The 25,269-nt window shown below is 44.2% G+C and overlaps 1 protein-coding gene across 1 annotated transcript in view; it reads right to left on the bottom strand.

Annotated features, from left to right (window-relative positions):
• Nucleotides 1-21,471, bottom strand: part of DEGS1 (delta 4-desaturase, sphingolipid 1) — a 54,897-nt gene extending 33,426 nt beyond the window's left edge. The window contains exon 1 of the mRNA XM_086927966.1: nt 21,068-21,471. Coding sequence (XP_086784092.1) covers nt 21,068-21,149 — 82 coding nt within the window. The 5' untranslated portion in view covers nt 21,150-21,471. The remainder of the gene's footprint in view (nt 1-21,067) is intronic.
• Nucleotides 21,472-25,269: the final 3,798 nt, after the last annotated feature.

The following is a 25,269-nucleotide window of genomic DNA, read 5'->3' as shown; positions in this document are numbered from 1 at the left end:
GTTTCATATTTAGTCCTAGGCCCACAACATCAAGCATATGGCTCACAAATAAGTTGACCTTCTAAAATGCATTTTTGTGTGTCCAGTGTCAGAACGACAATTGGAATATTTCGCTTAACCAACTTTCAAAATCTAAAATCAGACACGGCAAATGTTGGCAGACTGCAGACTTCCTAATATAAAACCTTATTGGTACAGATATATTAGATAAGGAAGGTGGGAGCTACTCTATTGGCTAAAAATGATTAAGATTTTAGCATCAGTATTAAGCAACGCCACTTACTAGTCTGTACTAAACGCAGAAGTACGTGGGCGTCCCAGTTTGTTTATCATGGTAATGTTGGATTCAGACATTGATGGCGTAACTGCCTTGCACTGGAAGAACTAGTTAAATACTTTAATTAGATGAAGGGCTAAATCACTGCAGGAGCACTTGTAAAAGCTTCTGGTCTGGAGTCTCATAATCACAATTGCACTTTTTCGTACTCCGGAAAGATTTCACGTTTTGCCTGTTTGCCCTGTGTGACCACACCTTGGAATAGTTTAACATTTGGTATTCTGTGTTTAGCAACGGCTGTAGCTAAATGCCTTTGGAGCGGACTTTCAGCTTTACGTACTCTCAGAAAACCTCTGCTTCAACTAGAGGATAACTTTTTCTGACTTTTCCGTAGCTAGAAGGATCAGCTGGCTTTTCAAGGATATCAATGATCTAATAAATGTGAGGGAGCTCATAGATTTGTACCTTACAACCCCCTCCTTCAGCTCCACTTCAAGGTTTTGCTTTGTTAGGGTCCCTCTTTATTGCTCTGCTATCCATTGGCCACTGATGACTGCCTTGAAGGTGTTCCACAATACTTAACCTGTCCCATTATTCTGGATGTATTAAATCATATAGAGATTTGTCAAATTACCAATAGGTCCTCATGTTAGATCTAGTGGCCAAATTTTAGTGTTAAGATGTTAATGTTAAGATTGCATGCTCCGAGCATGCAATCATACCCATTTCTGTTTTTCGGGTGACATGCAAGTAACACTAGGCACCTCATGCCCGAGATATACATAAGTGAAATATGTGAGCATAGGAGAAAAGAAAAAAAAAAAAAGGTGCATTTATGTGGATGTAATTACTGGCAGATGTCAAATAGCCCTTGTTCCCACAGATTGACTCGACATGGCACCTTGAAGAATCAATCAAGTGTAGGGTCAGTGAACAAACGGAGATCTCCCAGGGTCCACTCATCTTGTCGAGCATGGCTATCAAAAATCTTTCCTGGCTTACATTTGGTGCCTAAGTGGTAAGAATGGTTAGTTACCTTCCTCCTAGACTAGGGTCCCTGTGACATAGGCATACCTCCCATTCTATTAGTCTAATCTTGTTTGTATAACTGTGAATACAATATCTATGTGTAGTGCTATTACGTCTTCACCATCTCTTAGTATGAGCCGTGGCGTGGAACTGTTGCAGGAAAGGATTGTTTCACATTTTGAGGATCTCTCTCATTGAATAAGGTGGGCTTCCGACAAGCAAAGGATATCAGGCAGCTCCAATTTAGTTGCCGTCCAGATTGTATGCCTTGTGACCAGGGAGTTCAAACCTTTGACATTCCAAGTTGGTATCTTTTCCATGATAGACCTAAGTTAGGAATGCCAAGCCTATCCAGTACCTGTTGATTGCAGTCAGGTGTCCCTCCCTTAAGTTATGTAAATTTCGTATGCAAATTCCCTTCTCCCCCTTAACTCTCCTCAAATTGAAGAGAAAATTAAATGGTTAGGAATTATATCCTGGAGAAAGCAATAGCTACATTTTGACACCCAATAGAGGGTGTCGGGGCTTGAGTACACAACTGAAACTCCCCAAAACCTCCTGCCAATAAAAACACAAATGACTCGCAGACAGACTGTGCAAGATAAAAATTGCACAGCAAAAGAAACACATGCAACTCAGAACTGAACTGCAGTGAAGGAGCATAATCAATTACAAACACCCGTAAACGTTTTGCTGGTTACTATGAGGTCATGAGTAGATTTCAAGACTTGGCCTTTATCCTAGCAAAAATCGAAATCACCAGGAATCAGAAGGTTGATGGAGAGCCCCTAGTACAGCCATGGCAAAAAAAGCCTGAGAGCTAGGCGGGGTAAGAGAGCGAAGTGCAGCTCCACAAGGCTAGAAAGGGACATGGTTCATTAGACATGGCCAAGGCTTGGGAGTCACTAGTAGACCGTATGAAAGATCCTGATCCCGTATCACCATCGATGTCCTCGGGTAGTCCCTTGGAGAGGACTCTTGCTTAGAATGGCTGAAACACCCATGTTACTGATAGTTGTTGATTGAATTCCAGAGGTCAGTGTAAGACCACAAACTAGGATTACCAACTGACCCATATTTGTTGACATAAGAGGATTCCAAATGGGACAAAGATGATTGATGTGTAGATATTTGGCTGAGACTACATGAGGCGGATGGGCTTTATGGAGTGGGAATCTTACAACAATACGGATGATCTAGTATTGTTAAGCATATATTTGATGCTGTGTTCATGTTCTTGCCGATTGTCACTTGCCGATATTTGAAAATCAATAAATTCCCTTTACACAAAAAAAAAAAAATCAATGTTCTTGCCTCACTTATTTTCTTCTACCTCCAACCTTTTTATTTATTTTGATAACCCCCTTCTCGAGCACCCACTCCCTGATGTTCTCTTTTATTATGCTTAGTCGTTTTTGTCCCTCACTTTCATAATTTTTAGGTCGAGCCTATGGCATTGCTTTAGCAATGCTGGTCACTGTTCTTTCTGCCTCAGTCTTCGTTTTCATCATACTCTTTCAACTTTATTTTGCGTTTGTCTTTCTTTATTTCATAGTCTTCTCCTTTATATTTTCTTTCAGCTTTCTTTCCGTCTACTTCATTCTTTGTATTTCTTTTCCTTCACCATCTTTTATTTCATCTTTAACTTGGTTTACTTTCCATCTCCCTTTATCCTACATTAGCTTCCCCATTTGCATCCTCTTTTTTCTTCTCTACCTTTTACCCTTTTTAAATACTGCTTATTTTAATCTCTTTCCAAATCCCTCCATCCTTTCGTTCCATATTTCTCATCACACCTGACTTTGTTTAACCTCCATTTTTTTGGCTTTTCCTTCATCTATTTCTTCTTTCCTTTGTTAATTTCTCCTTACTCTCCACCATTGATTATTTCCGTCTTTTTTTCCTTACCATTGTACTTTTATTCTTTCCATGTCGGCCCATCTTTTCTATCCTTATAATCATCCTCTTAATGTCCTTCTCCCCATTTCTTCTTGCTTTCCTGCCAATTTCTTTATTTTCCCATTCTAGCTTTTCCTTCCATTCATCCCCCTTCCATATTCTTCCATTCAGTCTTTTAACCCTGCTTTTTCTTTTCTACTGCCCTTGCGTCTTTGCAATCTGTCCTTCGTACCATCCCTTATTTCTGTTCCATTGTCTCTCCATTTGTCTCAATTTTTCTATTTGGCCTGCCACCATGTTTGCCTTCTTTGGCACGGTCTGGTTCCCACCCTCAAGAGATTTATCATGCTTTGCCGTGATATTGGTTACCTTCTGCTTCTGTCTCGGGACCCGCAAGACACAGATCGAAGTTAAAACAAGCATTTGCAATGCAATAGGTCTCACATCATAAGTTAAAGCTATTAGCATTGTAAATAGCTTTCATATTGTATGTTGCAGTAGTTAAAGTAAGTAAATGTATAAGAGTAATTGGTTTATTGACGTTTTATTTGTCAAAGTTAGCATTGGTTTGTAAACATTAACATGTTTGCATATATAAGTACACATTATGATACAGGTATATGTTTGATATTTGTTTAATATTGCACAATTAGTATTATAGTATACAATATGATTAAGTAGTAATATGGATTTTAAAAATAGTTTTGCAGGCAAATATTCTGGTGCTAACAGTTTAAAAAGGATAGTACATAGGTTGTATTTATAAATGCTAATGCCTGTTTGCTTGGTCTGTGGTAATTAATTAGACGGCATTTTACCAGCATTGTACTATTGATATAGGCAGGGTGGCAGGTACTGGTGTATTCATATTATGTTAGAGTGAGAGTTTCATAAGAATGACATTGCTGGATTACTGCAATGCCCTATAATAGCTCGTCAAATTTCACCTGTTTTCTCTTCTATCTGTTCGTCATTCAGCAGCTTGTTTTATTTATATATCCATAAGAAGTGAATACATCACATCCATGTTATTTTTTTTGAACTGGCTTCCCATTGAGACAGATATTGCCTGTATCACCTACAAAGCTTTCCATTTGTCCTAGGTTTGCTAACCGACAAATAAACTGCAACTTTGTGGAGGCTGTACACCATTGTGTTATGTGGGAATTTAATGTTTCAACTGCTTACTTAAAACAAAAAGATTAGCCTAACCTTTTTCCAGGCAATGGTCTGTAAACCTGGAACTTATTACTGTTATAGTTTATTTCTTTGTGTTGTTTTTATTGTAAAGCGCTTTGACAAATACGGGTAAAGTCCACGCCATATAAAAACGCACTATATGAATAAATAATTAAGTAAGCACTGCATGCAAATACACTGGTTATGCTGCATGTATATTAGGCGGCGTTTGACGGACATTTGCCATGCGGTTTACATTTACGTAGCGAAGTTGTCACTTATGGCGCTGAGCTCACAGGCAGGATAGCGTGATAGTGTTGCGTATGGGGAGATTGCCACTCCCATTCATTATGGTAATTCTGCGTGCGAGTAGCATCTTAACGCTGCACGCAGTGTTGTAGGGCGTTTGACAGACAGCTTGTTCTGCCGTTTAGATTCCATTATCACGAATACGTCACTTCCGGTGTTCAGCTAACAGGTAGGACGGCGTGGCAGCGATGTACACGGAGAAACTTATCTGCTGCATATAATGTTGCGTGGGCTTCCGGTGCCCAGTTAACAGACAGGACAGCGCGGCAGCAATGTGTACGAGGGAACTTTACTGCTGCATAGAATGCTGTGTGGGCGTAGGCGGACACCACATTTTACGGCTCAGGAGACTATTGCGGACCCGTTCTCTATGGCGCTTACCTAATAGACACAATAGCATGTTAGTGCCGCGTGTGGACATACTTGCACTGCTGTATGTACTGGTGTATGGGCGTTCAAGAACATCTTCATTTGCAACTTACAGTTCACCGCCACGGAGTCGTCATCTCCGGCAGTTGCCTTACAGGTAAGACAGCGCTTGTTATAGCTAGGGAAGTGGCAGCTACAGCTCTACTTACTGGATTTGGCTGATAATAGTATATTGGTGTTAAAGTCACAGAAAACAGTAAGTATTACTATTGGTATTTTTTAATTACTGTGTAAGTTAGCGGGCTGCCTTTTAGAGTGCAGTGTGTTGTAACAGCGTTAGTGTTGACCTGTTTAACATAACGGTAACACAGGCGTTACATTAAAGACAAATTACAGGAAAAAACATAAGGGTCAGTACTTTTCCATTGGTAGTGCTTTGCAGCTATTTTTATCTTTTAGAGCTTTTATTGGTTAAATAATTTACAGTACTGGTATTATGAAGTTAAACTTGTGTTCATTGCATGTTTTGTCAGCAAGAAAGTTTACTTACACTCAGAACTAATAATTTTACTGCCATCAAGAATTTTCCACATATTATGAAATATCTCCAGCTATGTAAATGCATTATAAAGTTGTGGGAACTAAGGTATAACATTTTGCCTATTGTGAAATGATATACCTTGATATTATGAAACATCTTCAGCTATGTAAATGCATTTATAAAGCTGTGTAAACTAAGCTATAACATTTTGCAATGCAATCACTAGCATTGAGCAAGTTAAATATTTATGCAACAAAGTAGTAATCTTTTTATGGCTGGATAATACAGGAGCCAGCAAAACATATGCTGTTGCCAAGTTAGATTATTGCATTGTTATAACTGGTAAATAAGTGAACTTGCATGTCAAGCAATACAAAGCTGTAGTGTTAGCGATCATAAACACATTATATGCGTTGTAAGAGGCCAAACAGCAGTTAAATATGCGCCATTATGTAAATATGCATTTTAACATGTCTTCATAAGTTTGGTTATAAGTTGACTTTTTTAGCAAGCCACAGAGAGCAGCAGTACAAGCATATTATAACGTGAAGTGGTAGCTAAATAGGTCTATTCTTGATAATGTATTCTACTGTATTTGTACATGTGCTTGTACTACTTGACTTTTTTAGTAGATTAAAAGCACTACTGTTAGCGATCACAAATACATTAGCAACACCCTTCCATTTATCTTGCTCGCAGCTGTTGAAGAACTTTTAGGAGGGTTTGTTTTGTAAATGATTCTTTTTTCATATAAAGTAGTTGAACTCTTTTTTTATAGCATGATATTTGCTTGCCAAAAATGATCACGTATACTGCATATAGTGTTGTACAGCCTTTGACAGACAGCTTGTTTAGCGATTTAAGTTCCAAGGGCCCGTAGGTGTTACTTTCGGTGACTAGCTAACAGGCAGGACAGCATGGCAGTGATGTGTATGGAGGAACTTCCACTGCTGTCTATAATGCTGTGTGGGCGTAGGCGGACACAGAGTCCCCCGGCTGAGGGCATACCACCCCAGACCTGGTACACCTAGCGTTTAACTAATAGACACAAGAGCATTTTAACGCTGCGAGTCGGTGACAGACCTTTAGTTTGTGCGCGGCAAACATCCATTTAGTACGATTAACTGGACGCTGCTTTTGCGATAAGACGCGTATAATGAGTTTGTAGCGGCTTGCGTAGAAAAGAGCAAGATACGAATTTGTGATCACTGGGTTTATTTTTGAATACAGGAAGTCAGTACAGGTCTTTCGAAAGTGGGCCCTCTGGGGTGACCAACTCCGCTCTCTTCGTCTCCTCCTCCTGGCGCTTTCTTCCACCCTCTGGGTACGTCCGGGACTTCTCCGGGGGTTAGGCTCGTCCTGTTCTGTGGTGCTGTCGGGTAGCCTTGAGCCGTATTAGAGAAAGGCAAGAGAGGATACGTATAAGTCCTTGTGGGTGTATTATACAAGCGTGCAAGGGAAGGGAGTGAGGGATTTCCACTCGTGCAAATGCCACTACGTCGTGTGAGGGGGGGGGAGGGGGGGGGAAGAGTACAGGTAAAAGGGAGTACCAGGGACACACAGGGTATGAGGTCACGTCACGGACCCACCCTTTCTTCCCACCCAGCCCGCTATACGGCTCCGTACCTCGGTGAGCCACACACCTCCTGGCGTGCGGCTGGGCGGCTCGTGTTACAGATGGCCTCCTGGCTCCCGCGCCGCCAACGGGTCTTCCCTTGTCCTTTTCTCCTCCGTGTTAAGGGTCTTCCACGCTCTTCTGTCACTCCGTCCTCTGCTTCCTCCGCCAACTCCTCACTCGACTCTGCTCCACTCTCTGCTCCCAAGCCTCAGGTGAACAAGCACACCTGTTCACCTTCTCCTGCGGCTCTTGAGGACGGTGTTGGCTCCGCCCATTCTCCTAGCGCCTGCCAGTTAAAGGGACCGCTGTCGTCTTCTTCCTCGTCTCGTTGATACCGCTGTTCCTCGGAGTACATCCAGCTGTCATGCTGTGACGACAAGAGGGGGGGGGGGGGGGGGGGGGGGTTCATGGCATGAATCCCCAGAAGGGGTTACGGAGTCACTGGTTCTTTGGGGAGGCAGTCTTCACACGTTACAGTTATTTGTTCAAAGCTAAATAACTGCAACCTACAGCAGCAGGCTACGCATACTAAAATGAATGATTTGCTGAAAACCAACAAATGTATAGCGTACGAGCAGCAGCAGACTAAGCACGATTTATTAGATCACCCAAAAATTCATGTCAAATGGAGCTTGTACCGCATGGCACCAGTGAGACACCCGCTCACGAAACAAGAAGTAATTATCTCGGCATGCCGCCAGGCGCCTCACATGCTGCTGAATGCTACCACGTCTTCCGGAGCACGTTCACACTGTTGTCTCAATCCTAATTAACGCACACCAGCTGTACACACATTGTAGCAAGCACGTCTCAGAAGCGCGTCCACAGACCACAATCGGCACGTGCCCCGGTCTGTACCACTTGAGGCAAGTCGATAACAATAAATCTAGCTGGCGACAGCGCTTTCGCGCTGCATCACCAGGCAAGACCTAAAAAGGCCGGAGATACCAATTCAATCTTCTGCCCAGTGGCAACTCCCAATGAATTTGGTATAGTGACTGCTTCACTATCCCTCAAGGGGTATTAGAAGAGGCAGCAAGGTAAAAGGTGAGATTAGTGAGGAAAGAAGGCACAAATCCCAATATTAGGAGTTAGCTGGAAAACCACAAGTATATCCAGAGCACAGCATGAAAACACGACTGACTGACGCCAGCAAAGTAGATACCTAGCTAGGGTCAGTGACCTCTTTCAGCTTCTTCACGTTTGTTATGTCAGACCTTATGTGATCAACCTAAAATAACAGTTTTCAGGAGTACTACTATGAGGGGTTTGGCTCCACCCACATTTGTGGATAGGAGTATGTTTTGATTGGGCAGACGGGTTGAGCTTTCATGACAAAAGTGCTTCACTTCTACACAGCAGTGAATATTTTTCTAATCCATCTGTCTATGCCAGCAGCAGTAAGGCTTCCTTGACCTTTCAGGGGGCACACGTAGCATTAAAATGCCTTTAAAGTCTCTTAAATAACTATATAATTAATTGTGTATTTCTGATAGAAGGAGCACAAATGGGAGGACAGTCATTAGGAATGTATTGCCGTTCCCTGTCCCAGTACCCTCTCATTCCATTGTTAACTTTAGACTTAAAAGTGCAGTTTGTGCTTGAAAGCACGGATTACTGTGGTAGACAAACCGTAAATATAGAACATTTGCTCTGCGGGAATCCTCATTAAGCCCTGGTAGAAGAGATGGTATTTTGCTTTGCCAACTCTATTTTGCATACATTAGCAATTTCATGATTGTATGCCTGATGGCAGCGTTGTGGGAAAGTTTATGCTCTGTACAATAGGCCTGTGTTGGGTCACGGTAAAAAAAACAATGGTAAAAGCTACAGATTTGATTGGTGTGTGGTGAAGTGTTATGCCAGGTGTGTAGGTTTGGCCTGTTTATCATGAAGAGTTATGACAAATGCAGTAGGCCTGGCTTATTTAAATGGAAAGCATTTGTTAAATCCAGTAGGCCTCCAACAGTGGACAGTTCTATTAAGTCTGTAGACAGTTATTTGGCTATATGTAATCTATAGATTACCTCAATAGTCAGGGGCTTTGGTGTTGGTCACCAACCCAGACTAAACCTGGGAGTCGAATTTTACTGGGAGGATTGTAGTTAGGCCCTTTTGAGAGGGGTTATACATTGTTCTGCCAACTGTAATTTTGTACTTCTTTGTAATTTTACAACTGTTTGCCTGATGGTTGCCAGCTGGAGCACACTTCAGTGGGTCTGCGTTGGATAGTGTCAAGCCAATGATGAAGGCTAGATGCCTTATCGGTTCCCTGGAGACCTGCCAGATTCCTTAGTTGTGATGGGTTTATGATAAAATGTTATGATAAAGAAAGTAGGGCTTTTTTAAATATTAAAGGCAATATATTTTATGGTTTTACAATCTGCTAAAGCCTGAAGGGAGGTATTTAGTTACATGGGAAATTGCAGATTACTGTAGTAGACATTGGGTGACCTACATCTGGCCCTTAGTTGGATTGCCCTAGAAAGCAATTAGGTGAGTGTATTATTGGCTACAAAAGGTTACTTACTCACTAGGAACATGTAAATGACACAAAGAGAACACTTTTTAAAGTGTGTCAGTTATAGGCATTATGTTCCCTAGTTACAGAGCAACATCTCGAGAGTGGTGTCATATTCCAAGACACAAAAACTACTTCATGTGTGCCCTTCCTCTTACCTCCCCATTCAACTTTCGAGGCACGTACAAAACGGATGAGGGCTTCGCACACATGACACTGCTCTTAATGCACCAGTAATCCTGTAACAAATGAAGGCACCTTTGGTAATGAAGGCGGAGGGGACAAGGCTGATTCCACATAAATAATGTATTAACTGTTTCCAAGTGTTATTATAAAACAATGGCTATTTCACAAGCGAAACCCTTCCCTATAAAACAGAAGCTCATTCACTATCGGCATTCATCACTGCAAATGCTATAGCTTAAACATTCTGAAATCACTGGAAAAACCTGGGGGCCGCGTCCCAGATAGCAAGGTGTGTGAGCCCTTCAAACTTGTGCTGTCTTCAAAAGTCACTTAACCTAGGACGCCGTGGCAGAAACAACAACTGGTATACGTTATCCTGCTTTGTGAGGACATGGCCTGGCAGTTCAATCCCTACCTACAGTTTTATCCGCTCTCCAAAAAGACCTCAGATCTTTAAAGTGTCATAATATGGTTTAAAAATTCCTTGTGCTTTAGGAGCACAATCCCAAGCTTTTTAATAGCATAGTATGCACATTCACTACACCAGCAGTGTCCAATGTCTGCCAAATAGAGCCAGACCCAGCCAAGATTATCAAATAATCATAAGTAATTGAATACCATTTAAATAACATACATAAATAGCTCTCCTCCTGTGAACATCTGTGATCTAGCGTAGATCTGCCCCTTGTCATACTATGACTTCCCTTCATAAATAATGAAGCTATATGGAACAGGTGTTGCATTTCCTTGAATGCCAACTAATTCTGAAGACTAGTAGTTAAACTACTGTTCTAGGACGATATGATCTCTGCCGAACAATGATCGGTTTCTATTCTCACATTTAACATGCAGGTCGCTCTATAGATTGAAAAACCCCGTGCAGCTAGAGCCTCTGGCAAATCACTGCAAAGCTAGAAATTAACATTCTCAACACAGCTCTCATCAGACTTTTTCAGCCTTGCTTCTCCATTGTCTGCATAAAACTTGAAGAGAACAGGGCGTTAAGCAGTCTGTAGTTTTAAATTAGCACGTTTGTGTATCAGGAGCCAATGGAGCTCCCGGAGGTGTGGTGAATTGCGATTTTTGCATGTGGGTTTCAGGATAAGTCTGACTGCAGAGTCCTGGGGGGTTTGTAATCTTCTAGCGAGTTACTTGGTGATCCCAGCATAGGGAGTGTTCCTGAAGTCCAGCTTGCTAGGATTCCGTTCAAGATCTTCAACAGCACATTTACGGTGTGGAAGCAGGATGCAGTGACGAAACTGACTTGTGCAGTCATGTGCCGATTGCTGTGGCTTATTCCCAGCTTAGTGGTGTGGGTTAGAGTTGGCTGGCTACCAGCAAGAATCCCATAGTGAGGTTTTCTTGCTGAAGATCACTATTTCGGTCTTGTCGGTGTTGAGCTCAAGACAGATGGCTTTTATTCAGTTAGTGGCTTCAGTCATGTAGGCAGTGAACTTGTTTCTTGTATTTGGGGGAGGGGGTCTTGTCTGAGTTGGAGTTTTGAGTTGTGTGTCGCCTGTGTAGGAGAGGATATGGAGGTGTGTGATTGAGGTGTGCGGTTGACGTTGGTGGGGCTGAGCAGGGAACCCGAAGGACTCTGCAGTTTTGCTAGGAAGACTGCTTGTGTTCTATCGGTTAAGAAGGAGCAGACCCAGCAGAGAGCAGGTCCTTGGATTCTATGAGGATGGGGACTGTCAAATGCTGAAGAGAGGTCCAGGGCAATGTGGGCTGCCATGTCTCCTCAGTCAAGAATTGTGTAGAGGTCATCTTTGGCAGCTACAAGTGCTGTTTCTGGAAAGTGATTGGGCCCGTATCTGGATTGTGTTCTATCCAGGAGCAGGTGGTTTCTGAGGCATCCGTGGATTCGTTTCTCCAAGACCTTTCCTGGTATGGCAAGTGGGAGAAACCTCTGTAGCTGGAAAAAGTACTGGGTCAGCAGAGCCATGACGGTAGTTTATTTCCAACAGTTCAGGAATGTGGTAGTTGATGGGGGCGTTAAGGATGGGTGTTTAATGCTTTGCTGATCGGTAGAGTCCTTTGGTGAAGGCAAAGGGGGGCAATAGAAGATTTGTATTCTTTTCGAAAAAGTTGAACAGTCGCCTGTTGTCTTGGTTTAGCTACTAAAGCCAACCTTAGGTTACTTGCTGCTTTGGTACAGTCATGGTTAAACCACTTTGGGCCCACGTTGACTACATTTTTAGCTGGTACCGACAGCAGCTGAGAGACCTTATGTGAGATTGTCTGGAACGCCCCAAGGACCTTACTAGGCTGTGTGCCTTCTTGAGTACATGTGGTAATTTCCTCTGCACAAATGACTTTAATGTCTTTGTACAGCAGATCTGGGGTGATCTTGGACCATCTAAGTCGGCGTCTCCCATCAGTTGTGCTCAACCTGCCCTGATTGTGGTTCAGCCCTTCTTTGGATATCCACGGTCCCAACAAGTGAACAGTGAGCGGATTATGGTCACTGAATTCACTGTCTTCAATAGTAAAAGAGTCCACAAAAGACTGCATGGATGATGAGATTAATACGTAGTCAATGAAAGTTCCCCTCCCGTGCCTCTTAAAAGTCGGAATCTCAAATCTCTTGTCAGGATCCATCAAGGCCATGGTTAGTGTCACATCCAGGTCATTCAATAAATCGTTACTAAGTTCCCCCTCAATTGAGTTTCCTAAATGTAAACCATTAGATCGTACACAGTTTAGATCCAGAATATATTAAATAGGGGGTCACCACAAGGGTGAACATTAAAAAGTCTCCCATGATCATAAGATTATGAAGACTCTGTTTCATTGACATACTAATAAAAACATTCAAAGCAGATACTTGGCTAGAATCTGAGCATGGATTAATAGAATTATAAACATTTTCCAGACCAGCTAGACCGTTTTCTCCTTTTAAAATTAGACCAATAATTCCAGGGTTGGTAGATGGTACTCAACGTACTTTACAAGTCAGTGCAACAGAGATGTACGTAACCATCCCTCCCTTAGGTCTTCCCCTGTTGGTTGCAATGGCAGGGACGTAAAATGCCTTATACCCTTCTAAAAAATGATTACATTCAATGGACCAGGTCTCCTGCAAGCAAATTATAAAATACTGTTTTATGTACCTAATCCAATTAAAATCCTGCATCTTGGCACCTAAGCCCGCAATGTTCCAGGAAATTACATTGTTATGGCTCCTATTTCTCCACGTGGCTTCTGTAACTCCCAAGTCAGCCGAACTCTCCCTTTCCTGTTCCCCCGAGCCCTCACGTCAATCACAAGCCTCCAAGCCTGATAGTAAATCAAATCTATTTTGCGTCACAACATCAAACCCGTTCCTACAGTAGTTAACAGGGTTGTTAAGTTGTGTTACTTCAGAGGCAGGACGATGAATAGGAATAAATGGTCTACTTCTACTAATGTCATGGGGCGCTTTAATAAGAGGAGTATAGAAGTAGCCAAGTGGTCGCACACATACACTATTCACATTGAAACTAAGGAGGCTGCTCTTAGCAAGGCTGTTGCAACATGTTGGGGGTATTTGAAATTAACAATAACGCAGTCCCCCCTACAGGTCTTTCTAGACGGCCAAATCCAATTTACCCTTCTGGTAGACAATATTTGCTCAGAGTAGGTAATTGGAAAGCCACATCTCTTGTTTAGCCATGAAACTGTTTTGTTTTTAAGTGATTCATGGGATTCCTCATGGGGCTAGGAGGGATGATAAATCGATAGGCGGGACATTGGTTAGGACGACCACATAGGGTGCACAGTCAGGGGGAAGATTAATAAAGCGACTTTTCTTTGCTTCTACTGGGTTGATGTGATATGCTTTTGCTAGTGCAGAAGATATAGAACATGCAAGTACAAATTAGTTCATCTGGAGCAATTCTATTGAAACCTAGCTTACTACATGGATTCAAACACATCATGCCTTCTGTACATATTTAGAACTGCCTTCAGAATGCCATGTTTTGTAGCTGTAGGTTGAAAACTGTATAGCACAATTCAACCACTGCTTCGTGTATATAGAGCACCAATTTCTTAAGTGCTTGTGTCAACAGAAAAATTGCAACTGAAACAAACTGAAAGAAATAAATAAATACATACATACATACATACATGTCTGCATTTTAAACTAACAAGAGATCATTAACTTGAGGTGTAGTTTTGCTGTCTGGACCACTAAGATAGATCTTCCATGAAGGGTAGCTCTCGTCTAATCAATTCTACAATTTGTAAGAACATAATCATAATGCACCAATCCAGCCAAATTATTTTTTCTTAAATAGTTACAAGCAGAGAAAAACATTGAAGACCCACACAAGAACTGTGCTCACTAGATAGACCAGGATGTTTTGTAACATTTGACAAGTCCCCACATCGGTGTGTAAAATCAACTTTGTCTGAAAATTTGTGCTGTAAAACGCACACTGTGCTTGAGCTTTTCATGTGTAGGAGCAGTTATTGTTCCCACGATTTTCTATGATAACGAGATTGACTAAGACCCCTGGATTCAGTGCAATTCAACTCTGGTACTTGCACGTTAACTTTGTAAAATGTCACCAGCCTCTGGAGATGGCATGAAGTGGAGTAAGGATTGCAGGATAGTCTCCTCTGGGATAAGAGAGGGAAAGGCTCCTTCTAGAAACGCTCAGGATAAATCACACTGATGTAGCTTCCGCTTGTGTTAGTGGAGAAGGAAGAAAAGGCTTACTTTAAGTGCAAATATACACGAGGCATCTCCGAAGGATCATAACATGGCACCTTCTCATTAGAGAAAGGAAAGGAACCGAAAAAGAGACGGATAAAGCCTTTTGGGTCTGCCAGGATATGCTTCTATATTTATTGTGTCTGCTGACTCAGATCATGGGAATCACAGAGGAGCTGCTGCAGCCAATGACCTTTGGATCTTCCCGTCGAAGGAGGGTGGACACAAATATCAATTTGCATCCTCGGATGCAAATGAATCTATTTCAGCAAAACGCAGAAAGATATTATTCATGCTCATTGATCTCAATTTAACTGATGGCAGAGAAAAAGTTAGGAGCAGCAGATCAGCATCTTCTCAGTGAATAGTTTGTTCAGGATCACTAGATCTGTGCACACTTTTGCTTTACTGGAGAAAGCCCAACAAAATTTGAGTAAGGTGTTCAACTAATTGTGTTTTTGCCGGAACCTGCAAAAGGTAGAGCTCCCTCCATCAGCTTTCAGACTTTAATACGCCATTACACACTCCCAGAGGACGCTATGGATCCTTGTTGGGGACAGTGGAAGGAGGTTTACCCTCTTCTATCCCTTAGAAAGCAGGGAGAGCTGGGGGGCGGGGAGGGGACTGAAATGGAACGGAAAATGTATGAATTCCAGACTGCTGCTTTCCATCCTCCTTCCGCTATACAACAGTTAAATATCTAAGCATTTACTCGCTTTCATTTCATCTACCTTGGTCAGACAAGTGAAATGGATTATGGGGGAAGGCTGGAATAGCTCCCTCTGTTTTTAGAGCACATTCTTGAAGGAGGGGCAATGACATTCAAGGTTTGTATCTCTTTAGGATGCTCAAATGGTACTATGAAAGCGGCAGACTGGTCTAAGGAGTCAACTTTTAAAATGTATTATTTTAAGCCTATTGCCCCGGCTTCATGGTATACTGTAGTTAGCCATTTAACAAGTCATAATTGAGCCACCATTCTTATGACTGAATATAAAATCTCCCCACTACGGTCACAGGTGGTTTAGATTCTATGAAAGACACTATGGCAAAGATTATCGCACCATACGTCTCTCTTTGATATGTTCTTTCGTACATGCAGTGCAATAAAAAGCTTCTGGATACAGATGGGGAGAATGCACAGGTGAATAATCCTGGGAGGATGTTTTTCGGGATTCAGGAGAACAATCAATAGTTGCTGTATTTTTTGCTCATTGCTTGTTGTTCACTAGGACTGTTATCTATCCTTAAAGTGCAGACATAGAGGAAGTGCTCTCTCCGTAAGGATTATTTATAGAAGGGATGAAATGTCACTGGTCCTTCTATGAGTTAATTAACCAATTGACCAAAAAGCTGAAACTCTCCCTAGCCCCGTTCTGGTGCACGATTATGACCAGCTACTTGAGAACCGGCGTTATACCAGACTGCCACAGATCCTCCACGTGGGCGGAGGAGCGTCGCCCCACTGCTTTCTCGCAGTGGGAGAAGCAGAAACATAAAATGGTAAAAATACCATTTAATGTTTCTGCTTCTCGCACAGCAAGAAAGCAGAAGAAGGGTTTGGTTGGGGGTGGGCAGATTGGGATGGAGTGGCTAGTCCAATGTTATAGGTGCTGACTGTTTGATTGGCCCCAGGGCCGACCAAAACCAGTCATGAGCACTCACCCATTTGCATGGAGAAAAACGGCCTTCCCATAGATGCCTGTACGGACGGTGCCCTAGCCAATCACAATGCTGCCATTGCAGCGTTGCGATTGGCTTAGGGGAGAGGGAGGCTGCCTGCTTCTGCTTCCTGTGAGCAGGAGACGTGACGCAGACCAGAGCAAAGGATGGTTTGTTTGTTTTTGAACTTATTGTATTACATTAACCCCCCCCCCGCACGACCCCCTCCCCTTTACCCCCAACCTGCGAGTCATGCCAGCTGTGACTGTTTTTCAGTTGAAGGGAAGGCTGAACCCTCACCGCAGGGAAAGAACTACAGGAGTAGGGAGGCGGTAGTCTTCTCTTCTTTCGGTGGGCAGGCTGGAGTCTCCCCTAAAAGTAATGTGGTAGGCAGGCTCCATTAACAGGTTGGAGCCCCATCGTCTCTGGGTGACCAGCCTACACTGGAAAGGCAAAAGGCCGGGCCGCAGGGATGTGGAATTCCTATAGCCCGACGCCCAGGACATATTGTTTGGGGTCAAGGGCAACAAGTTTTAATGTGTATTTTGTCCTTAGGACAAGTAGGCCCAACCCCCTGCAACACAAACCCTTTGTCTGCCAGTTTGTAGTAGCAAATTAAGGGCCAGGGAAGGGCACTGCCTGAAGTTAAGTTATTATTTGTGTGCCTATGTTAATTCTGTTCAAACTTGTATTTATAGTTCAATAATTGAAATACATTTACTTAGAGCGCTCACCCTAAAATTAAAGTAAGTTCTGACTGCACTACTGACAGTGGTTACAGTATAAAAATGTGTACTCACGGTTTCAAAGTTTAGCAATATGAGGCTATGCATAATGCTCCGAGAATGCTCTCTGATTAGATGCAAATATTTGCAGAAGTTTGAGAGAAAGATTAATGTCTTTGCTTTCAATATAAAATGTTCCTTAAAAAATGAATGTAGAAAAAAAAACGTTTTGCTAAACTACTGTGAAATTTCAGGTACCGTTTCTTTGCAGGATCGTTTAGTAAAATGTGTTGATGCATGCTAGTATTTCGCAGAAAAACTCATATTGGAAAATCAGTGTAACCAGCTTCAATAAGATCTTGAGGAAAATAAGCAAGGATTGGCAAAGCCAGTAGGTCTGAAATTAGTGTCAGCCGTCTAGTTTTGCCAATATGGGACTTGTTTTTTCATGGTTTCTGTAAAGCCTTCTTGGTGTGAGAGCTGCCGGGCCCTCACCATTATAACAAACAATGGCAAAAGCACAAAAAATTAATTGGTCTAAAAAAAGCACACCCTGCCACATCAGTTACTGCCACTGAACAAAACCACTCTGTGCGCCAACATACTATACTCCCAGTGAAAGAGCCCAACGCCGCCACCCACAGCGAAGCTAGCCAATACAGAGAGCGGGTGAGAGAATTGTAACCCCTTCCATGCTGGTGACGAACCCCAGCCGTCATGCACTACGGTGCTCGTGTGCTGATGACGGCTGGGGTTCGTCATGGCCCGCCCGTGTTCGGCCGGCGGCCGCACACGGGAAAAATCGCAGCCGCATCGAAGGGGTTCACAAACACAAAAGGTTGTTGTCAACGCCAGACCAACTAGGGCCCTTATTACTAAAGAAAGTCTCAAAAGTGCACCCCTGGTATATGTCCTTGCATTAAGTGCAGCTATATGGCTTTTGTGAATTCACAAGAATCTACAGAAGTAGGGCAAGAAATGCACTCCCGGAAAATATCTCTGAACTGCAGTTTATCATGAGCAAATATGCATGTGTAGCTCATGCGAAAACCTGAGTGTTTGCAAGGTCACCCTCCCATCAACCACTCTTGTCTCAACTCTGGAAGAAGGTCTACGTCCGCCACTGTCAGGAGCAAATCTCCAACACTTCTCAGCATGGGAAAAGATTAGAGAGGAGTTGTTGAAAACCCCTAAAACATGCAAGTCAGTAGATCTGCACAGACCCAAAGGGCATTCCAACCCTGGAACCACCGCTCACCACTACCCCCAGTCCCAGCATGCAGATCCGCGGAAACACAAAGGGATTGCTAGCATTCAAAAACCACCTAGGCATGAGCCCTGGCACAATCAGAGAGGCTATACAAGAGCTCCCATACAATGAGATTGCTGCCACAATCCGTCACCGAACCACATGGCACCAAAGGGACAAGTGGATTTTGTGACCGGACAAGTAGATTTATGAAGCAACTTGCCCCATGTACAAGTAGATATTTTAATAAATTCCACACCCCTGAAGGCCTATTCAGGGATTTAATAGGGATGAAAACTGTGTGTGAGGGGGCGTCCCTAAAATGGGTGTTACCCCTATAATTACGGTGTGGCCTAAACACGTAAATAAAAATTTACAGAGTCAGCCTACTCACGCACATTCACAGAATCACAACTGAAACTGGAATAGTTGACCTCTGGTCTGTGCACTTTGCAGAGCCCAGGGATTGTTGTATGAGCAAGTATTTCTAATAACTATCTCGATCTTCAATATCATAAAAAGTACACAATATATAAAAACACATTAAAACATCCTCACAAAGCATACAAAGTGTCATCGGAGATCAAAAAGAAATGTGCAACAGTAAAGACAATCTGTCAAGTAACCAGTCTTAATATGCATGTCCTTATGGCATTCAAAACAGACTCCATATTTTAGTGCAAAAATACAATGTTGGGCCACAAAAAGTGCAAGTGCTTTTTAAGGTGCGTTTGAAAAGTAAAAAGTGGTTAAAACAGGTCGATGAAACAGAGGACTTGCTCAATATCAAAGTGTGCAGAATTGCAATAAAGAGCAAGGCCCTAACAGGCCGCTCTCTTTTTAGGGATTTACAAAGGTTCTGCCCTTTCCTAGACTGCTTGGTGTGCCAAATTCAGACAAACAATAAATGTCTGGAAGTTGAAAAGTAAAAAAAATTGCTTAAGTCAGTTGAGAGGATTCTATATGCCTCCATATAGCCGGCCTGTGGCCAAATTCCTACTCGGGGGAAGTATTCTGAAAACCACTTTGACCCTCTAAAAGAAACTCGCACTGCCTTCAGAAATATCGCCGCTGTGGCCGTTACACACACACAGATGCGACTCAGTTTAACGAATACAAGCTCCTGCCGGAAGGGAGGGGGCTGCTGAAATAACGGAAACAGCCCTGGGGGGAGGAGGAAAAGGAAACGGAGCCAAGGCGCTCGTGACAGACTAAGTGAAAAGATTAAAAAAAACTGCCACCCGCAGTCATGGGATCGTCTGTAACAGTAAGAGAGACATATGCCCGCATTTTACAAATAACAACCCATATTAAAGAACAGAATATTAAGTTTATTTACATAACTATCCGCGCAGCGGCGAGGGGGGATTCCCGCAGGTGCAGCCCCTCAGGGCGCCGCCATTTTACAAACATCTGAAGCTAACGGACACACTGGCGGCCCCGCCCACGCCGATGCCCCGGTGGCAGGGGCTACCGCCGGCCACCGTCAGGCACCCGGGGATATGATATGGCCGGGCACGGGTTGACCGATAAGCCGTCTCTGGGCAGAGCTCAGCCCTGCGGTTGGTAGCCGCAGCCGGTGCCAGCCCCAACACCAGGGCCTCACGCCGCCTTGTTTATTTTGCTCTCCCGAGGCCGTCTAGAGAGATTACAATCGGAGACAAGCGGCAGACCTGGGCAGGGACGTGCAGAGGCCCAGCACCGCCCGGGGGCGGAGGACGGCAGCCCCGGGCGGGGGGCTTTGACAACAAGTGGGTCCATGTGTCAGCATACGGGTGGGAGGCCGCCGGACAAAAAGAGGAAACGTGAAACCGGTTCAAAATCATAAATTTGGGGGGGGGGGGGGGGGGGTGGGACGGGGGTCAAGAAAGCGTGTCTGCAGGGGATAGGGAGGGTGTGAATGTAGGCGATATGTGACATATTGGGACATACACATTAAGGAGAGGAGGCTGTGACAACATGGAAAAGCGGAAATTGAGAGCTTGCATAAGGGGGTGTTTTTGGGGGGAGGGGGGTGCAGTTTTATATAGCGCGATCCGAAGGTATTGAAGCGCTTTACATGAGCACAGTTACATTACTGTAATGGAAATAAACGTGGGTTGTCCATTCTTTGCAAATTCATAGATTATATTTATTTTAGTATTAATCAAGGATAGCCACACCAGGAGCAGTCTGTGCTCTGCTCAACCCATTCAGCAACTGACTCAAGCATACCAACATTCGAAACTTCAACATCAAAAATACACACATCCTGGCTGAGCAGCATACTACAAAGACACATTCATTGTTGGTAGGCACAGGGAGATTAAGTGATTTTGCCCAGTCACAGCATGCTGAGCCCAGGCTCGAACCCGGCCTGTAAACACAAGAAGATGTGAACGACAGGAATAGGGCTTCAGTCACAGCACAGGCAGTGTGACACTATGACTCCACGAGGGAGCGCACGTGACAACCGAGCTAGAGAGGTAGGCAGGATCGTTCAATGTGACAAGGTGGAAAAGAAAAGTGGCTGTGACAACAACATGTATGTGCAAAGTCTATTCACGTTAAAAAAGCGAGAGACACAAATGTTGCACAACTTCCAAATCGCAAGAGATCCAGAAGGCGCTCAAAGAAAAAAAAACCAAGCCTTGCAGTTCTTAGAATCCACAGGCGCTTAGAGCTTGCGGTTTACTTTGGGTGCGGCTGCACATCTGTGTGCAGAGCCCACGCTCTCAATTTGGCTTCGGGGCCCGTCCCAGCCCCGGGGTGGGGTCGTGCGCGGGCGCATCCAGCCTCCCATCGCCCCGGAGGGCGTCACTCACCCAGGATCTCCCGGCGCCGGTCTGCGTGCGGCTGGTCGGTGTACACCCACTCGAAGTCCTCCCGGGCCACACGGTTCCCCATGGCGGAGCTGCGCTGCTGCTGCTGCCGCCTCTGCAGTCGGCCGGGTGTCGCTCTCTCCGCAGCAGCCTCCTCCGACGTCCTCCTCTCCTTTTCGTACTCCTCCCCCAGCGATGACACGCGGCTGTCGGCGCGCGGCTGCCTCCTCCCTCTGGTCCCCTCCTCTTCCTCTCCCCCTTCCCTGCAGGCTGTAAGTCTACGCCGCCTCCTCCTCCTTCTCCTCCCTCGGCTTCTTCAAGGTCTCCTCGCGCCTCATTCGCACTAAACCACAGGCGGCCGTCTCCTCCATTCCCGGTCTGCACTGCTGCTATTCACTGTTCATCTCGTGCGTTGCATTACGCGTATCCGTTGTTTATTCGCTCATGAATTCCACACTTCACTCACGAAGCTTTTTTTTTTCTTTTTAAGTCTGGCCACTTGCCAACTGTATTTGTTGATTCGCTTCATGTTTAGCAAGCAATGTCAATAGGTCTGGTTTTAAAGGGATGTTGTATAGGGTAATATGAAGCGTCAACATTAATTGGCATGGCAATGAATGTATATTTGTGTGGACACACAGAACTGTGGTATAATATTGTGTAGGTTAAGACGTCAGGTGACAGTCAGGGACGATTGGTGTTAATGGGCAAAAGACTGTTGCCCTGCCACTTTCTGGGGAGAGACAAGAATTGGGGAATAAACACAGAGCAGCTGAAAATAAATCACTACTCAAAGGCAGTGTGTAGAAACTTTTGGATAAATTATACTGAACTTAGCAGCTGTGGTACTGGGCAAGTGCCAGCCCAGCCAGGTTTTCTTCGACCTGCAGGCACAGTCCTGTCAAGTATCATGCATCAGTCGTGACACTAACGCATTTCAGAGCGGTGTTCCGCATCACCGCACGGAAATGTAATGTCACGCATAAAGCATAGTGGCTGAGTTGCCTGTTAAGTGCCACCTACAATCTGTGTGTGTCAGATGTCAGTGCAGTGTGCTGCCTGTAAATTGCCTGTGCGCGCTGCTGCCGCAGTCTCGGGCGCTCCCAGCTGAGTTAGTTTATGCCTGGTGGGCCGTGCTACAATGTATCTTCTTGGGATTGTTCCCGCGGCGCCGAGCAGCTCTGAGTCACTATGTCAGCCTACCCGGCGCCACTGCAGAGTAGCGCTCAATAGCTACTACCGCGAGAGCTGTGGCCCAGTCAGAGTGTGGGACACAATTTGTGGACTTGGTGCCGTGGGACGTCATGTCCTGTTGCATTAGATCAGGGAGCAGAGAGGCAGTTTGCGGTAAGCTCTGGCTGTAAATTAGGCATGAAGCGGTCCACAGCGCAGCTGCTCGCACCAAATTTTATAAATTAATTTCGGAGCCTGCCTGGCCGAGGGAGAGTGCAATGGACAGGGCGGAGTGAATCAGTCACTTACTTATCTTCACTGTCGGTTGCAGCGGCCGCCAGGACTCACTGAGGGAATGAAATTATAATCATGGTGCCAGGCCGGGGCTCTTTTCAACCCCGTCCTCCGCGTGTTGTTATTCCCCCCCACCCTTTGAATTCAATATTTTACTGCGACCGACGGAGTCGTGACATAGCACCCGTCAGGACAGTCTGTTACTTGGCGGCCTCGCCCGGAACTCGCAAGAGTGACAGGACAGTGCCCAGGCCTGGGCGACTATCACTGGAGGCAGGCCGAGGGAGGGCAAACTCTAATTGCCACGTCCCCCGCGGTGGCTGACGGCCCGAGCCTGCTTGTAATATATGGCGTGCCAAAAAGTTCAAGGGCAGAATTGGTTGAGTGTTATGGGAGCCAGGCAGCCAATCTGCTATCTCTGACATATACCTGCCTCACCTGAATGACGGTAAGAGCGACAATGTTTTCATAAACAGTAGATATTGTGATGTAGATACAAATTACTGAGATGTGCTAACCTCGAGCTTTGCGAGGGAAAAGTTGGTGTTTTTCCTGAATAGAGGTGGTCCCGAGTACAGTGACTGTTACATAGAAAGCAAAATTTGTATTATAGTTTATTAGCTTGTTGGGTGAGCCAAATAAAAGATCCAAGCAAGGTAAGTGCAGGATAAAGAATTCATTCACTTCGCAGGGTAGAGAGCACAAAATAGCTCTTCTGCTTTTGCAATCCTGAAGCACTGTAGCAATAAAAATCGTAACCTGCATTAGTGTCACTGGGCAATATAATTAGAAGAGTAATTGTTTCTAAATACGTGCGCAATAAACTATTTTAAACAGTGCACATTATATTTTATCGCCCAGGCAACAGCTGTAGCCCGGCATCAGTCCACAGAACTCACTGTCTCTCGAGTGCAGCTCTCTTTTATTCTCTCTCTGTCTTTGATAGTCTGGCTGACAGCTCTTACCTGTTTATATGCTGCTACAGTCCATATATAAAGTTTACTTCATGCCTATGACTTCTCTTCAGCGCAGTTACTAATCGGAATGTCATTCAGGAATGGCCATGGCACCTTCTATATTGCTACCATTACTCTTTCTGACTGTATTACTCCTTCCAGGCTTTTGTGTTTAGGATTATTGGGACATCATCCTGAGCTGGGAAACTGATAAATAAGTGCCCCTTCTCCCAAAATGTTTGGTGCGTTAATAAAAAAATATATAACTGCACACCCCTTTTGTTGCCTGTGTCAAACATTAACCGTTTCTCTTTTGGTGTGTGTCATCGTCTGCCATATATTCGGATTTTCCCAAAAGGGGACATACTGTTTTACACACAACAGCACCCTGGCTGGCTGTAACCTATATGTTCCCCTCGTCTTCATTGCTTGATTTTACTCGCGAGAAAGTGTCACTCCTAGTCGTTGAGATGTCACTCATAATTACACTGAAATTATGAAAATGTCACACATAGTATTCTCAAACCTTGGCAGCTATGCAGGCACGAGGCACAGCAGTGATATCACATGAGAGGGAGTGCTGAATTAGAAAGCAAGTGATCTGGTTGCTTTTGGGGGCGCATAAACAGTGGCCCTAAGAGGAGTTACAAAACTATCCAATTCAATGGCTAGGGGTGAGGCAGATCGATGAAACAAGGAGGGAATGGGTGATTTGGTTTAACTTGAAACAAGCCTTTGCAATGCAATCGGTCTCACATTTGTGTTAGTTAGAGCTTTCAGCGATGTAAATGACAACGTTTTTAGTACTCGGCTAGCGTTGTGGCTGGCGTCACTGTTTATGCTAAACGGTGGCCAGCCATTGGAAAAGAGCTTTTTATGACGTATATTTTTGGCTTTTTCAGACGGCCCACTGGGACGGGCTCGCCTGCTTTCCGTACGTTGCAAAAGGTTTCTTATGTTTATGGGTCCTCTTTCACTTTCGGGACTGCGCTTGCCTTTTGCTCTACCTTGTTCTAATGCTTTTTTTTCTTTTGCAGGCAGCCCCATCTTGTTTCAATAGCAGGGATCGGAGAGGACTGTGCATTTCCGGCGGGTCAGTGCAAGTAAGGTAAGCGACGTTTACTTGCAATGCTTTAATTGCCTAATGTTTTTGTTTTGTTCTAATGCTTTTTTTTTATGCAAGCGGCCCCCATCTTGTTTCAGTAACGGATCGGGGAGGACTGTGTGTTTCCGGCGGGTCAGTGCAAGTAAGGTAAGCGATGCTTTATGTGCCTAATGTTTTCATTTTGTTCTAATGCTATTTTTTTCTTTTGCAGGTGGCCCCCATCTTGTTTCAGTAACGGAGCGGGGAGGACTGTGTGTTTCCAGCGGGTCAGTGCAAGTAAGGTAATCAATGCTTTATTTGCCTAATGTTTTTGTTTTGTTCTAATTCTTTTTTCTTTTCTTTTGCAGGCGGCCCCCATCTTGTTTCAGTAATGGAGCGGGGAGGACTGTGCGTTTCCGGCGGGTCAGTGCAAGTAAGGTAAGCAACGTTTACTTGCGATGCTTTAATTGCCTAATGTTTTCGTTTTGATTGAATGCTTTTTTTTTCTTTTGCAGACGCCCCCCATCTTGTTTCGGTAGCAGGGAGTTAATTATTCTGTATTACGGTAGCTTGTTTTCTTTCATGTCTTGTTTTGTTCTAATTCTTTTTTCTTTTCTTTTGCAGGCGGCCCCCATCTTGTTTCAGTAATGGAGCGGGGAGGACTGTGCATTTCTGGCAGGTCAGTGCAAGTAAGGTAA

The sequence above is a fragment of the Lissotriton vulgaris genome, chromosome 6 (assembly GCF_964263255.1).
Source record: "Lissotriton vulgaris chromosome 6, aLisVul1.2, whole genome shotgun sequence".
In the NCBI taxonomy this organism is placed as follows: Eukaryota; Metazoa; Chordata; class Amphibia; order Caudata; family Salamandridae; genus Lissotriton; species Lissotriton vulgaris.
Note: the sequence above shows the minus strand (reverse complement) of the source record. Positions and strands in the feature narration are given on the sequence as shown.